This window comes from Hirundo rustica, chromosome 3 (assembly GCF_015227805.2).
Source record: "Hirundo rustica isolate bHirRus1 chromosome 3, bHirRus1.pri.v3, whole genome shotgun sequence".
Taxonomy (NCBI): Eukaryota; Metazoa; Chordata; class Aves; order Passeriformes; family Hirundinidae; genus Hirundo; species Hirundo rustica.
Window position 1 is genome coordinate 116347134 of NC_053452.1, and position 17217 is coordinate 116364350.

Genomic DNA, 17217 nt, shown 5'->3' on the forward strand with positions numbered 1-17217 from the left:
GAAGGACTTTAAAGCTCACCCTGTTCCACCCCTGCCATGGCAGGGACATCTCCCACTGTCCCAGATTGTTCCAAGCCTCATCCAACCGGGCTTGGAACCTCCAGGGATCCAGGCGTTGGAACCTCCAGGGATCCAGGGATCCAGGCCTTGGAGCTTCCAGGGATCCAGGCCTTGGAACCTCCAGGGATCCAGGCCTTGGAACCTCCAGGGATCCAGGGATCCAGGCCTTGGAACCTCCAGGGATCCAGGCCTTGGAGCTTCCAGGGATCCAGGGATCCAGGCCTTGGAACCTCCAGGGATCCAGGCCTTGGAACCTCCAGGGATCCAGGCCTTGGAGCTTCCAGGGATCCAGGCCTTGGAGCTTCCAGGGATCCAGGGATCCAGGCCTTGGAACTTCCAGGGATCCAGGCCTTGGAACCTCCAGGGATCCAGGGGCAGCCACAGCTGTGCCAGTGCCTGCCCACCCTGCCAGGAAACAATTCCTGCCCCAAATTCCCATCCAGACCCCCTCTCAGTCAGTTCTACCACTCCCTCAGTGTGCTGGTGACAGGAGGACTCCAGCTGCCCTGGTTAGGAAGGATAATCACTCCTGATTGTCCTGGAATGACTGGAAAAGCCAGCGCCCCTCCAAACTGGAACCCACCCACCTGCATCTACGGACAGCAACGTTCCAAAGCCGTGGGACTGTTGTGAGTGGGCCAAAAGGGACAAACTCCAGCTCAGAGCTCCTCAGTGGAGCTGCAGAACGCAGCAGAAGTGAGCAGAGAGCCCAGCCAGAGGCACGGGCCAGGAAAAGCCACCGGCTCTCCTGAGCTGACCTGCTGAAAAGCCCCTGGTGAAAAGCACAGAAGCTCAAAGGAAGGAGCTGAGGCTTTGCCTCTTGTCAGACATTCCCACGGAGCTGCCGTGTCCCAGCCAGCTGAGAACCTCTCCCCAGCCGAGCGTGGAAAATTCCAGCCCAAGTGCAGCCCTGGATTACATTTTCTTGCTGCCACAGAGCAAGGCTACGAGTCAATTTATAGTCACAGGCTGGAGGCAACTCCTAATTTAAAAATTCCAGCTTTTTTAAACCGCTTCCCACTGAAGCACAGCCCGTGAGGATGCTCTCCCCACCAGCAGGAGGTTTGCCAGCAGCCAGGCCCAGGGGTTACAAACACTGCTGCTGCCCCAGACACACACACACACACACTCACGGAGTGTGAGCACTGTGGAGAAAACACAGAACACAGCTGCAAAGCTGCACCCCTGAACACAACCCAGGAGCGCCAAACCCACCCCAGGAACACCTGCTGCTGCAGGAAACTGGATGTTACTCACCAGATCTGCAGCTTGATCTTCTTTCCTTGCAATTCAACGGTTTTAATCTTGAAGTCTATCCCTAAAATAAACAAATGCATGAATAAGTAATCAGTATTTATTTATCCCCCAAAAAATCCTTTCTGTGTTAAATCTGAATAGCTGAGACAGAAGAGCAGCTTTTCCCTTCTCGCTGCCAGGTAAATCAGGGATGTCCAGGGACACTGAAAGGGGAAAGGAGAGGAATGATGAGATTTGTCTTTACAAACAAGTTCTGGGTCTGCTGGTAGATAAAACCAGCGCTGAGAGATAAGGGAAACAATGGGAAGGATTCTACTGATTGATGAATGGAAAAGAAGAAATTTGCCTTTACAAACAAACCCTAGGGTTGTTTGTAAATGAAACTGAATATTGGAAGATGAAAGCAACAATGGGGAAAAACCCATAAATCCCATAAAAATTAAAGATTAGGGGGGTTATACATGAAAAGGGGAATCTTAGGCGTTTCAGGAAGTCTGCACCTCTCAAGTACCTCAGCCAATGGGGAAAGAGAGAGGGAAATGCGGCCGGGAAATTGGGATAAAAAGGAGCCTGAGTCCTCCGAAAAACTGAGAGACCCCAGGAGAAATGCCCCATGGCCTCTCCCTTTATTGGAATAAAGTCAAAGGACTGCTCTGTCTCCTTTTTGGACATAAACCTCTGGTGTTCATGGATTAATTCTCCTAACAGAAAGGAGCTGGGAGATCAGCCCAGGGGTCAGTGGTCTGCACTGGAACACTCTGAGTGGGAAGGAGCCACAAGGATCACCCAGTCCAACTCCCGGCCCTGCCCAGGACACCCCAACGATCCCCCCTGTGCCTGAGAGCGTTGTCCAGAGGCTCCTGGAGCTCTCATTCCCTGGGGAGCTGCTCCAGGGAGCCCTGCCCCAGCTCTCCAGCACACCCAGGGATTGCAGACACGCTGAGCTTCCAGAGGGATGCACAACGGCTCAAACCACTCCAAGCTTTAACCAGCAAGGAAAGGAGAATTGTCAGAGCTCCAACACATCCCTGCTTCAGCCTTGGGTACGGGACAGCCAGAGCCAGGCCAGAAGTGTCACCAAGACTCTGAGAACTCAGCCAAGCACAGACCATCTCCACACACCACCAAAAAGGTTTTTACTTGCAACACCAACTAATACAGGGAAAGTCCCCAAGTGCCACATCCACAGGGCTTTTAAATCCCTCCAGGGATGGGCAATCCGAACCTCCCTGGGCAGCTGTGCCAGGGCTGGAGAGCCTTTTCCATGAAGGAATTCCCAATATGCAAGCTGAGCCTGCCCTGGCCCAGCCTGAGGCCATTTCCCCTTGTCCTGTCCCCATTCCCTGTCCCAGCTCCCTCAGCCTCTCCTGGGGCTCCATTCCCTGTCCCAGCTCCCTCAGCCTCTCCTGGGGCTCCATTCCCTTTCCCAGCTCCCTCAGCCTCTCCTGGGGCTCCATTCCCTTTCCCAGCTCCCTCAGCCTCTCCTGGGGCTCCATTCCCTTTCCCAGCTCCCTCAGCCTCTGCTGGGGCTCCATTCCCTTTCCAGCTCCCTCAGCCTCTGCTGGGGCTCCATTCCCTTTCCCAGCTCCCTCAGCCTCTCCTGGGGCTCCATTCCCTGTCCCAGCTCCCTCAGCCTCTGCTGGGGCTCCATTCCCTTTCCCAGCTCCGTTCCCTTCCCTGCACATGCTCCAGCCCCTGCAGGTCTCTCCTGTCAGGAGAAGCCCAGATTCAACCTTCTCTTCCCAAAGCTGCCTACAAGAATTACAGCAGAGGCTACACCAGAGCAGCAGAACGCTCCAAACCATCCCCTCAAACTGCTCTGACACTAATCAGATGCCACCGTTCCGACTTTCAATTCCAATCACAGAACACCACTGATGACTCCTCCCTCCTTCCAAAAACCTGTTTATATTTAGACTTTTCAAAAGGCGGCAGCTGCAATCCCAAACTTCCCTCCCAATTCGACAAGGTCACTTTCATACCAAGGAAGATTAAAGAGAATTTATGAAATGCACTATTACGTAAGAAGTTCGCTGTGCTTTGAACTCCTTTTAGCCAACACCCAGCACACAGAATTTCTTGGGCTGGGAGCTGGACGTGCCCCAGCCCAGAAGGTCCCCAGGTGTGGGCTGGGCACTGGAGGTGGAGGACATCCCTGGAGGTGTCCAAGGAATTCCTGGAAGTGCTCTGAGCTGAGGACAAGGTGGGCATCAGACACAGCCTGGACTCCCTTTCCTGGAGGGTTTTTCCAAGCTGAAGAATTCTGGGATTCTGGATTTCCAGCCCTGCAGTGAGTCGAGGCCAAGGCTGTGCATTAATCCCAGGAGATCCCTGGGATCTCCTGCCCATCTCAGGTCACTGCTCCTCTGTTTTCCACTCAGCCCCAGCGTCCCTCACTTTAGGATGCATTTCTGAATCAATGCATTAACTATCACACAAAGGTGACTGGAAGTATAAACCTGCTGAATGACTGATTGCCAAGATACAAAACTGCCCCAAGTCCACCCAACCCTGTGTTCTTTCAGCATTTCGGGCAGTTGTCCGCTGCCACGTCGTGTCCCCAGCAACACAGCCACACAAATGAACGCCAAACACGAGAAATGAAATATTTTATATGGTGACAGTTACTTCTGGGCTGTGCCCAGGTGCAGCAGAACGTTTGAGAGCCACTTTTTATGTGTTAAGGTAAAGTAAATCATTAACTTGGCCAAGGAAATTAACTCTTCTCTGCACTGCGAGGGATTCAGCCAACTCCAGTATTTGGGGGTAAAATAAATCTCTAATCCCATGTTATACTCAGCTCCCATTCCAATATAATTCCAGTTCAGCTTTCAGAACTGTTATAAACAGCAAAAATTCCCTGGAAATACTTCCAAAGGTGTTTTAACAGACTGGGAAAAGGAGTAATATATTTCCCTGGAAATACTTCCAAAGGAGTTCCAACAGACTGGGAAAAGGAGGAATGAATTTCCCTGGAAATGCTTCCAAAGGAGTTCCAACAGACTGGGAAAAGGAGGAATGAATTTCCCTGGAAATGCTTCCAAAGGAGTTCTAACAGACTGGGAAAAGGAGGAATGAATTTCCCTGGAAATACTTCCAAAGGAGTTCCAACAGACTGGGAAAAGGAAGGATGCATTTCTCTGGAAATGCTTCCAAAGGAGTTCCAACAGACTGGGAAAAGGAGGAATGAATTTCCCTGGAAATACTTCCAAAGGAGTTCCAACAGACTGGGAAAAGGAAGGATGCATTTCCCTGGAAATGCTTCCAAAGGAGTTCTAACAGACTGGGAAAAGGAGGAATGAATTTCCCTGGAAATGCTTCCAAAGGAGTTCCAACAGACTGGGAAAAGGAGGAATGAATTTCCCTGGAAATACTTCCAAAGGAGTTCCAACAGACTGGGAAAAGGAGGAATGAATTTCCCTGGAAATACTTCCAAAGGAGTTCCAACAGACTGGGAAAAGGAGGAATGAATTTCCCTGGAAATGCTTCCAAAGGAGTTCCAACAGACTGGGAAAAGGAAGGATGCATTTCCCTGGAAATACTTCCAAAGGAGTTCCAACAGACTGGGAAAAGGAAGGATGCATTTCCCTGGAAATACTTCCAAAGGAGTTCCAACAGACTGGGAAAAGGAGGAATGAATTTCCCTGGAAATACTTCCAAAGGAGTTCCAACAGACTGGGAAAAGGAGGAATGAATTTCCCTGGAAATACTTCCAAAGGAGTTCCAACAGACTGGGAAAAGGAGATCCAGTCCCAGGCTGTTGACAATAAACAGCAGAAACACAAAAGGCTTCCCAGAACACAGATCTGGGGAGGTTTCCAGGAAAATTCCGTTCAGGAAAGAGCTGAAGAGGGTAACGGGTATAAAACCTGACTGGCTGAAGAACAGACATCTCATCATCACAGGGGGATAATGAAAGAGCTCATGAATTAAAGATGAGCATGAAATTACTCCCTCATTAAGTGTCGGTAAGATATTTATCACCTTCAGCAGGACAAGCTGGAATTCACCTGACAACCTGGAAGAATACAGCCAGGCCTACAAAAATCTTATCAATTCCAGATGTTCCAATTAAGATACAGAAATGTTCACTGCCCTTCAGCACAGCTCACAACAGGCACATCCTCACAGGTCCCGCCTCATTTCTGCATTTCCTTCCCATTCCCAGCCTTCCACCTGCTGCTTGGAGCAGCCTGGGGGTGTTGGTGGGTGAGAGGCTGGAAATGAGAGCCCCAGAGATCAGCTGGGCTGAGCCCCCAGCAGGGAGGGGGGATTGTGCCCCCGTGCTCAGGTGAGACCCCACCTGCCCCAGCCCTGGGGATTCCAGCAGCACAAGGACCTGGAGCTGCTGGAGAGAGCCCAGAGGAGCCACGGAGCTGCTCCAGGGCTGGAGCCAGGCTGGGAGAGCTGGGGGTGCTCACCTGGAGAGGAGAAGGATCCAGGGAGAGCTCAGAGACCCTGCAGGGCCTAAAGGGGCTCCAGGAGAGCTGGAGAGGGGCTGGGGACAAGGGCTGGAGGGACAGGACACAGGGGATGGCTTGGAGCTGGAAAAGGGGCGATTTGGGTGGGATTTGGGGCAGGAATTGTTCCCTGGCAGGGTGTTGAGGCCCTGGCACAGCTGTGGCTGCCCCTGGATCCCTGGCAGTGCCCAAGGCCGGGTTGGAGCAGCCTGGCACAGTGGGAGGTGTCCCTGCCATGGCAGGGGTGGCTCTGGATGAGTTTTGGGGTCCCTTCCCACCCAAACCACCCTGGGATCCTGGGATCCCAAGACGCTGCTGGCTGGGATGGCTCCGGGCTGGCTTCTGACTCTCAGCACACAAATCCTGTGGGATGCAGATCCAGGGGATCAAAGGAACAAACGGAGCTCGGGGAGATCTTGGAGGCACTGGCAGGGCCTAAAGGGGCTCCAGGAGAGCTGGAGAGGGGCTGGGGACAAGGGACAGAGGGACAGGACACAGGGAATGGCTTGGAGCTGGAAAAGGGGAGATTTGGGTGGGATTTTGGGCAGGAATTGTTCCCTGGCAGGGTGTTGAGGCCCTGGCACAGCTGTGGCTGCCCCTGGATCCCTGGCAGTGCCCAAGGCCGGGTTGGAGCAGCCTGGCACAGCGGGAGGTGTCCCTGCCATGGCAGGGGTGGCACTGGATGAGTTTTGAGGTCCCTTCCAACCCAAACCAGTCTGGGATCCCATGACTCCACGGGCCCAGGTGTGACAAACCCGAGCTCAGCTTTAGGAAGGACAGGAGCAGTTGTGCCGTTTCTGGGTTCCTGGCCTGGGAAGGCTCAGAGGAGCAGCAGCAGCCCAGCCCACGGTCAGTGCAAACACTGCCCTGACACAAACACGGAGCCTGCTCTGCCCAGCCACGGCAAACACGGCCCAGGAGCAGCTCCGGGGCTGCAGCTCACCCTCCACGCCACAGCCACAGGGAATACTGCCCACAACTGCGCTCGTACCTGAGCAGGGTGAAACCCTGAGTGTCCTGCTGGACACACAGCTATTGGAGCAAGGGACTGGTGTTCCCAGCTCTCTCAGATAGACGTTAGTGAAGAGCCAGGAGCTGCATCAGCAGAACAGCTTTAAGTCCATAATCATTTCCATATCACTTCACACCTTCCCAAGATCCCTCCTGTCCCACTAAATCACAAAGTGAGTGTTCTTGACATGTGACAGACCCAAAACCACTGGGAAAGAGGGAGGGAGAAAAAGTTCTTTTCCAGTCCATTGCAGAGCTACAAATGATGAGCTGGCCCTTTTCACACAGCCCGAGTTTTGTTTGCATTCCTTCCAAACAAAGCCCCCATTGAGCCCGGGGAGGACGCTGGGCGGGAGGAAGATGAATGTAGGGCAGGAGGAGGGCACGGCTGGGAGACTGACAGGCAGCCTGAGGGGACATCCCACCCTGAGGGGACAACACACCCTGAGGGGACATCCCATTGTCCAGGGACATCCCATCCTGCAGGAACATCCCACCCTGCAGCGACATCCCATCATCCAGGGACATCCCATTGTCCAGGGACATCCCACCCTGAGGGGACAACACACCCTGAGGGGACATCCCATTGTCCAGGGACATCCCATCCTGAGGGGACATCCCATCATCCAGGGACATCCCATTGTCCAGGGACATTCCATCCTGAGGGGACATCCCATCATCCAGGGACATCCCATTGTCCAGGGAAGTCCCATCCTGCAGTGACATCCCATCCTGAGGGGACATCCCATCCTGCAGGGACATTCCATCCCATGGATCCCATCCCATCCCATCCCATCCCATCCCATCCCATCCCATCCCATCCCATGGATCCCATCCCATCCCATGGATCCCATCCCATCCCATCCCATCCCATCCCATCCCATCCCATCCCATCCCATCCCATCCCATCCCATCCCATCCCATCCCATCCCATGGATCCCATCCCATCCCATCCCATCCCATCCCATCCCATCCCATCCCATCCCATCCCATCCCATCCCATCCCATCCCATCCCATCCCATGGATCCCATCCCATCCCATCCCATCCCATCCCATCCCATCCCATCCCATCCCATCCCATCCCATGGATCCCATCCCATCCCATCCCATCCCATCCCATCCCATCCCATCCCATCCCATCCCATCCCATCCCATCCCATCCCATCCCATCCCATCCCGGCACGTCCCACCCAACACGGGCCAAGAGCAGCAGAGAAACAACGACAATTTGTCTGTAATTAATTAGTAATTGCTGTGCACACACTGCACCAGCACCACGTGTGCTCAGCTTAGGGAAGAAAAGCAAACGTGCACAAACTCATCCTCAGGTTCATCAGGGAAACAGAGCTGGGAAAGGGAACGGAGCTGGGAAAGGGAATGGAGATGGGAAGGGAATGTAGATGGGAAAGGGAATGGAGATGGGAAAGGGAATGGAGATGGGAAAGGGAATGGAGATGGGAAGGGAATGGAGACGGGAAAGGGAATGGAGATGGGAAAGGGAACGGAGATGGGAAAGGGAATGGAGCCCAGGAGAGGCTGAGGGAGCTGGGAAAGGGAATGGAGCCCCAGCAGAGGCTGAGGGAGCTGGGAAAGGGAATGGAGCCCCAGGAGAGGCTGAGGGAGCTGGGAAAGGGAATGGAGCCCCAGCAGAGGCTGAGGGAGCTGGGAAAGGGAATGGAGCCCCAGCAGAGGCTGAGGGAGCTGGGAAGGGGCTGAGCCTGGAGAAAAGGAGGCTCAGTGGGACCCTGTGGCTCTGCACAAGTCCCTGACAGGAGGGGACAGCCAGGGGGGGTCGGGCTCTGCTCCCAGGGAACAGGGACAGGACAAGGGGAAATGGCCTCAGGCTGGGCCAGGCCAGGCTCAGGTTGGATTTTGGGAACAATTCCTTTATGGGAAGGTTTGTCCAGCCCTGGCACAGCTGCCCAGGGAGGTTTGGAGTGCCCATCCTGGAGGGATTTAAAAGCCCTGTGGATGTGGCACCTGGGGACATGGGGCACTGTGGCCTTGGCAGTGCTGGGGATGGTCTGAGAGCCTTTCTCCAGCCTCACCAGGTCAATCATTCAAATCTCGTGTGTCCAAGCTGCCCAGCTTTGTGCCACAGGCTGACAACAGCCAGGATCTTCACGTGTGGACTCAAAGAACAGCTCTCAATACCCAAGTTCCCATGGCAGAACTCAGGGCACACTCCCCTCTCCTGAGGAGCTGGAGCCCAGCTGTGCCACTCCCAGTGCTGGGCCACCCTGAGGAAGGTGAAGTTCCCAGCCAGAGCCACAGCACCTTCTCCAAGAGCCTCAGCTGACTGTAAAATCACGGAATGCTTTGGGTTGGAACTTTATAGCTCTTCCTGTCCCACCCCCTGCCACGGGCAGGGACAAATTCTCAATCCCAGGTTGCTCCAAACCCCATCCAACCTGGCCTTGGACACTTTCAGGGATGGGGATGGAGATTATGGCTGAATCATCTAGTCCGTACATTTATCTATAGTTGTAGCTGTATCTATAAATATAGATAAATTCATCTGGTCTGTAAATTTATTTCTAAATGAAGTCACTGTACCACCAAAACAGAGCTCAGTTTTTGTTTGGGTTTTATTTTTTAATAAGGTGAGGAGTCGAAGTTTTTATCTACCAGGTGTGTATGTTTGTGTAACTCACAGAGCTGGAATCCAGCAGTGCCAGTGTCCCAGGCACAAAGAGCCCCCGGCTCTTTGCTATTGCCCCTCCAAAACAAACTCTCCTGTCTGAGCTGGTGCTTCCAAAACCTCTCACACCAAGTGAAATCACTGTCCCAGCTAAATCCCAGTGCTGGGGACCACACCTGGAAAAACTGAGACCGTGCTCTGTGCTGAAGGGTGAAGGAGGGAGAGAACAGTTCCTAGAAAACCTCTGGAAAGTAGTGCTAACACTAAAGATACTGAGCGTGCTTTGGGATGCTGCTCGTCACACTCTGAATCCCTCACAGAAGAAATGTTTCGAAAGACTTAAGTAGCAAGTGAGATCATTAAGAGCTTAATTAAAAGCAGAACTCTCAGCTCTTGCCTGATGCGCTTGTGCTGGGCTGTCCTCGGAAAGAGAAAGTGGATTTACTGCTGAAGCTTTCTTAGGAAATAATTAATAATTATCTTAACTGATAGCCAAGGTTAAGGGCTGCCTGCTCTAAGTAAATGACACCCTGAAGCATTAAAGCTTCTTTGCAAGAGCTGCATTGTCTTGAAAGAGTTTTGGGTTCTGGACTCGACATATTTGGAAAGTTTGGTACTGGGAGGGCTTGGAGGACATCAGGAGGAATTTCCCCTTGGCAGGGGCTGCCCATGCCTGAGTCCCCATCCCTGGAGGTGTCCAAGGCCTGGATGTGGAACGCGGCGCTCTGGACAAGGTGAGGACTGAGCACAGCTTGGACTTTTCCAAACCCAGGGATTCTGGAACTCTGCACCGAGGTTAATGCATCTCTCTCGAGACTTGGGGGACCCCAGGATGAAATTGTTGTGTTTACAAAGACCTGACAAAGCCTTCCACCCCCAAAATAACTTGGCAATTTTAAAAGCTCCCGGGCTTGTTGGAGTTGTCTTTTATTGCATTTTTGTTATTTAAAAAAAGGCATTTTGGGGCTGTTTCCTGTGCCCTGTGTCACTCTGAGCACACCTGGAGGATCCCAGCTCCACACTGAGCGCAGGAATGGCACATCCTGTGCTCCTGGGATTGCTGGGAGCCCCCAGGCCTCGTGCCTTCACACTTTGTCACTGGGAGAGTTGTTAATTCCGTGAAGACAGCAGCACTTTCCTTCTGCCTGCCCAGGCACTCTCTTCACTCAAGGCAGGAATTTCCCCAAGGTGAGGCTGTAAAGACAAGGTTTACAGCTTCCTGTCGCTATTAAAGCACTTGCTGGAGTTGGAAAGGGGTAGGGAGGGGTTCCAGGCCAGGTTTGAAGCAACCTGGGATAGTGGAAGGTGTCCCTGCTCATGGCATGGATCTGAGCTTTGAGGTCCCTTCCATCCCAATCCATGATCCATTCTGTGATTGCACTTAACTCCAATTAACTTCAATCCCTGCAGCCCCTCTCAGCTCCTTGGGGTGTCTCCTTTCCCTCACCCACGGGAGATGAGAAAGGAACAGGCCTCCATCAACAAGTGCCACCTGTAGGAATCACAGCTCCCTGAGAAGGGAATTCAGGAAAGAGAAACCGAAGCTATTCCCGGCCTCATCCTTTGGCACAGGCTTGAGGGAAAGCCTGAGTTTTATCAGGGAGCCAAACTCAGCTGGCGTGGGAGGGAGTGGGAAGCTTTGGGCTGGCTGGGACAAGCCTTGGCACCCCCGGCAATTCCTCCTGCAATGGGGCTTTGCCACCCCTGGCAGCCAGCACAGCACCCAGCTGCAGAGGGGAGGAACCGCAGGAATTGATGCCTTGGGTTTTAATTCCGTGTATTTCACGTTCTGTGCTGCCCAGGGTACAGCTCTGAGCTCGCATTCGGCGTCACTCAGCTCTGCACAGAGCAGGGACACAAAACAAACCCTGTTCCTGCAGCACCCAAGGACAACTTCCAGCCCAAAAGCACAAAAAAGGGTGGATTAAAAAGAGAAAACCAGGATGGGACTTGATAACCTGAAACTAATTGGATAATTAAACCCCAAAATGCAAATGAAGCAGAACTTATAGAAATGTGAGATCTCATGACCTGTTGTTCATTTTGTGACTACTTTGGGTCCACCTTGGGTGTAGCCCTGGCCAGGCTCTTGTCCTGCCCAAGGTGAATCCTTAAAGGCCTTTTAATAAATATTTACTTTATTCTCTAACTCTGTTCCAGCTCAGCCTTCCCAAGGTATCACAACAGGGCTCCAAAGGGAGGTGGAACCCACACTGTCCCTCCCCAGTCCCAACAACTCCTCCAACAGGAGAATCTCTGACCATCAGCGCTTTGGGAGCTGTTCTTTCTCAGGAGAAAGCTTCAGTAAAACAGCACGAGGAGTCACTGGGCAAAGTCTCAAAACTCACCTCGACAATGAAATTATCAGAGAGAAGGCGATGAGTAAACCTGAAAGCTTGGGACCACCTGCCCTCTTAAACACTGCCAGGAACTTCCAGATCCAGGGAAGGAACTGACACTCAGGCCACGGCCACTCTTAAAAAAAAAACATTTAACAAAACATCTATTCATCAGGAGTGAGGGACTGCACTGTGTTTGAACTCTTCCTTGTGTGCAGCCCTGATCACGTGTGGCACGGTCAGGTACACGGGAAGGACAGTGGGAAGAGGGAAAGGCAGCCTGGGCAGCAACAAAAAACCAGAGATGGAACCAAAACAAGAAGCCTGGGGATGCTCTGGCTCTGGTAAGATGCAAACACACGGTGCTCCTGGTTTAAATTCAGCAGGCAGCACGAATTCTGCTCGTGCCTCTGCAGGAGGATGCCCCAGCTCCAGAGCCCTGCCCACACCCTGCTCTGGGAGCTCAAACACACTTAATCCCCTGAGTAAACAGCAGAGTAACTCAGTAAATCCAGCAGCTGCTCCTCCTCCTTCAGGGGAGAGCCCTGCACACCTGCTGGGGCGTGTGTGTGTGCAGAATGCCAGCACACACCCCCTGCTCTTCCCCTGGGAGAGCACCCATTCCTGCAGGGATCCTCCCTACACCTCCACGTGGCCATGAACTCCTCGAGGAGACGGGAAAAACTGCATTTATCCAATCCCAGAATGGTCTGGATGGGAAGGGACACGAAAGCTCATCTGTGTGCCGTGGGCAGGGACAGCTTCCACTGTCCCAGGCGGAAAAGTTTGTGTTTTGTTTCCAGGCATCAAAAGCCTCATCCAAGCTGGCCCTGGGCACTGCCAGGGATCCAGGGGCACCCACAGCTTCTCTGGGCACCCTGTGCCAGGGCCTGCCCAAGGGAAATATCGGGATTCCTTCCCAACATCCCTGTCCTTTGCCCACGGGAAGCCACTCCCTGTGTCCTGGCAATATCTGCCTGAATAACCCAAGCATCCAGCAGAGATCTGCAAGCCCTGAACACCTGGATCAGACAAAGCCAAGCGCTGCTGCTGGCCTAAGACAAGGCCACACAAAGAGCTGCTGTGACCGGGGTTATAAATAATGCAGGGCCCCACCACACGCTGCACATTCCCAGCCCTCTTCCAGGCTGCTCCCACACTACCCAGACCCAGGATGAACGCTCTCCAAAGGACTCCAGGTCATGGGGAGCTCCCTGACAGCCTCCCAAGCTGCAGGGACTCAGGACTCCAAGGGCAGGATGGGGAGTGCCTGCCTGACGTGCTGAGACACAGAGCCCAGAGCAGCAGCAGAGCTTGGCACAGGGAGCCAGAGGGCCCCAGGAAATGAGCAGGACTCCCAGAGACCCTGGGTGCCAGAAAAACCCCATTTCTGACCCGGAGACAGGGCTCTTGAGAGGCATTTTAAAGACTTTTATTCCATTTTCAGTCTCATGAGAAGGGTGAGGGTGCAGATGTTACAATTCACGCCATCACAACCAGAAGCCAAACTATTTCCTAATTACAAAACATTACCAGCGTTTCTTGGCCTGTCAGCTTTTGCCACACAATGCTGCTAAATGCTTCTAAGCCAATCATCTATTAAAATACCCCACGTGGGTCTTGCTACAACACATCTTTCACAGTTTTATTTCTCCAAAATGTCTAGTCTGTTTGCAAGGTTATCATGTGAAACTTGTTTCTAGCTCAATTTCTCTCTCAACGATGTCTGCTCTCTACAGACAGGAGAGAATCCTCGACAGGATCCTCCACAAATCCATTTCCCACAGCCATGGGGAGAGGCAGGAGCAGCCCTGGAACAGCCCAGAGAGTTTTCAATCATCACAGTGACACTGGAATGGCCTCCTGGCTGGCTTTGCTCTCCTCTTGTGCACCTTCAGCGCCATCATTTCTGACATCCCACGCCCAAGAGCGTAACAAAGAGCTCAAGGTATGAGTAAACCGTGGATTGACGTGTTAGCAAAGCAGAAATTCAGTGAATTCAGGTGTTCCACCTTCTCTGCAGGAAGTTTTGCCCAGTGCAGAGTGTGCAAACCAGAGCTGCAGCAGGGACTCACTCGTCCTGCTCTGCGAGGTTTCAAGTCGTGACAGCTCAGCACTGACTGAGCACCTGAAACTGTGTCTGAATAAAGGCAGCACACACCTCACAGGAGGTAAAGTAACACACACACCTCAGCTGAAACCCTGGGAATGTGCACTGAGCTCACTGACAGGACACAACCACGGAATTGTCCACGCTGGAAAACATCTCCGAGATCAGCAGGGCCAAGCATTCCAGTGCTCTAAGAAAGCTCCACAACTGGGCAGGAGAAACTCTCCTCTGAAGGTGAAGGTCCTGTCTGGGAAGCTGGTCTGGATCAAGCTGGGCTTGGAACAGAGTCAAGAGATTTAATTGCTTTAATTCCACCAGCCACAGCTGATGGCATGAGCAGTGTTAACAGGTTTTTTTCCCTACATCCAATCCCTGGTGCCAACCCTCCCCTCCTCAGTCCATCACCCACTCACCAACCACTCCTTGCTTCTCCCCCTGAACTATCACCTGGATAAACATTCCCTGCTTTATCCCAAGGTCAGCAGCCTCCATCCATCCACACCTGACAGCAACAGCTCCACAAAACTGCTTTTCTGGGCAGAGAAACTCCCATGAGAATAGCTGTATCCAGCTGCTGGGGATCCACAGGACCAGCAGGATCCTGAAATGTGGTGTTTTGTAGAGCAGAAATCAACAACAGGAATTATGATTAGATCTCATCCTGTAAAGATAACTTAAAGATTCTTAGCCAGTGACATTTGCTAGCACAAGAGTGTGTAGCTCAAAAAAAACAACTTATTTAATTCCAGCGTCTATTTTTAGGAATGCAGTAGATTCCCAAAATCCAAACGAAGCGCTTCAGCTTTGAACACAACATTTGCTAAATTAGAGATTCTTAAACCCAAGTGTACTTCCTTTCCAAGAGGCTGCTCAAGCCCTACCAGCCCCTCTTGGAGACCCCCTGCATGTGTCCTGAATCCCCCATTTCCCAGCACTTTAGGAAACTGCCCTTCCAGGCCCAGTTTCCCCAGTCCCACACCAATCCCGAGAAATTCCAAAGCCGGTGATGTAAGGCAGGACACGGGACAGGAGCAGCAGCACCAGCAGCACCGGTGCCAGATCGTCTCCTCCCAATTAATCTATTCTTAACGAAGCAGATGACAGTCCTGTGAGACAGCAGCTCCTCGGGGTGACCTACATTCCCCTCCTGGATGCATCTGTGTGCCTCAGAGACTGTCACACAGCCCCAGCAGGGTACAGGGAGATCTGATTTGTGCAAACCAGCCCTGAGCAGCCCATCAGGGACTCGCTGAATATTCATTTTGGTGACAAATCCAGCACTCTGGCTTCTATTCCCCTCCAAATCCCAGGCTTAATCCCCCCAGACAATAGGAGGCCATTGTTATCCAGCCTAACCTGGGTCTGGGAACGGCCACTTGTTGGGAATTCATCCACATCTCCACTGTTGGAAGAATTTGGGGATCATCCCACCACTGGAACTTCCCAAACCCACTTCCCAAACCCATCTCATATTGCCCTTCCAGCAGCAACCAATTCAGAGATGAACACAACCCCAGGAGCGAAGGAGACCCTCCCTAACTGGAAATTCCTAACTGGAAGTGCTCCTGTTGCCACCAAAGCAGCAAAGGAGCTGTGAGCAGGTGACATCTCTGCCATTGGCCCTCTCTGGGATGCACAGCAAACGCAGGGCACCAAAAGTGTCTCACTGCAAGTCTCACCTGAAACTCGCCCTGTGACTGTTTTTGGGATTTGTATTAAAAATCATGAATGAACACCCGAGGTGAGTCACTGCAAAAGGCAAGATTGCTGCCAGGAGTTCTTTGAGTGCGCTTGGCAGCAATATTAAAAAATAATAAAAAGATGAGGTGCCCAAGGAGACAGAGGTGGTGGGAGCTGCGTGTTCCCCGCACAGCACCTCCATGGCACTGGGGACCTTCCACCCCTGCACTGCTCATCACCTAAATTAAAACATTAATCACTTCCAGGAGCAATCCTTGAGACCTCCTGTGTTCCCTCCAACGAGGAGAAGTCCATTGCCTTGCTATTACACACTGGATACTTGCAGATGGAAATTCTTTTATCGCTGAATGTGACTTTTTTCCTCTAAAAAATACAGATTCTATTCACACATTAGGTGTGGAAAGGCACAGGGCTGTAAGGAAGCAGAATATCAATCTGAGATTGATAAATCAGAGATTCCCTGGAGCCACTGCTCCTCCAGCAGCACTGGTCACGTTTGATAGATGGGTTACAATGAGAAGTGCTGTTCAAACCCACAGCTGGAGATAAAATCCAAATAACCAGGAGGTGGGAAAGGCCCTGGTACCAAGCAGCAGCTGGAGCTGAGGGCTCATCCCACAGCCCTGCCTGGGAGGGATTTCCAAATGTCTCTTCCTCGTTCAATGATGACAACACAGAGCCTTCCACATCAACCTCGAGTTCCAGGTCCCTCACGCCATCTGCTGCAGGTGTTTAAATATTCAAAAATTGACCTGGACACAAACTGCCACTCATGAATTCGTTACTAATCTTTGCAAATAAATTTCAATTTTTCTGTAAAGCAAAGGTGATGGCTCCTCCAAGGGAGGAACTAAGGTGTGGGAGCTCAAAACCATGAGTTAGAGGTGGCTGCCTGAGGGGGGCTGGAGGGAAAAGGGACTCAAGGGACTGAAGTTAAATCCCCAACAGCTCAAACCAACCTGTTCACAGGAAGGGACAACAGCACACGCAGCCACACCCGAGAAACTCAGCTACCACAGAATCATTTGGGTTGGAAAAGCACTCCAGGATCACCGAGCCCAACTGCGCCCAAAATCCCCACTTTGTCCCCAGCCCAGGGCACTGAGTGCCACATCCAGGAATTCCTGGGACACCTGCAGGGCTGGGCACTCCAAAGCTCCCCGGGCAGCCCGGGGCAATGCTAATTTGGGGAGTTAACAAACACACCCTCGGTGATTTCAGCTGGGGCGGAGGCAGAGGCAGCACCTAGGGACAACGCGGTTCTCCCACTCTGGCAGAGACAGGGCAGGGGCCTGGGCGAGCTCCGGCTGCTGCTGGAACATTCCAGGGAATGCTGAGCAGTGCCACGACCCACAGCAGTCACCTGATGGCCAGGGCAGCTCCCAGGAGCGCAGCCTCAGCCAGTGGGCCAAGGTTTCGTGGCACAGTTCTGAGCTGGGGGTTCGATTCCTGAGCCAGCGCTCCCCGTATCAGCACCTGGGCAAAGTTCAGGAGATAACGGGGCTGAGGAGCACTTCCCATAAAATCCCAGAATCACCAGGGTGGAAGAGACCTTCAGGATCATCGAGTCCAGCCCAGCCCCAACACCTCAACTAAACCACGGCCCCCAGGGCCACATCCAGGCTGTTTTTAAACAC

At 52.6% G+C, this 17217-nt stretch overlaps 1 protein-coding gene across 1 annotated transcript in view; it reads right to left on the reverse strand.

Annotated features, from left to right (window-relative positions):
• RAB10 (RAB10, member RAS oncogene family) overlaps positions 1-17217 on the reverse strand; it is a 49463-nt gene that overhangs the window by 17222 nt on the left and 15024 nt on the right. The window contains exon 2 of the mRNA XM_040058071.2: positions 1318-1378. Coding sequence (XP_039914005.1) covers positions 1318-1378 — 61 coding nt within the window. The remainder of the gene's footprint in view (positions 1-1317; positions 1379-17217) is intronic.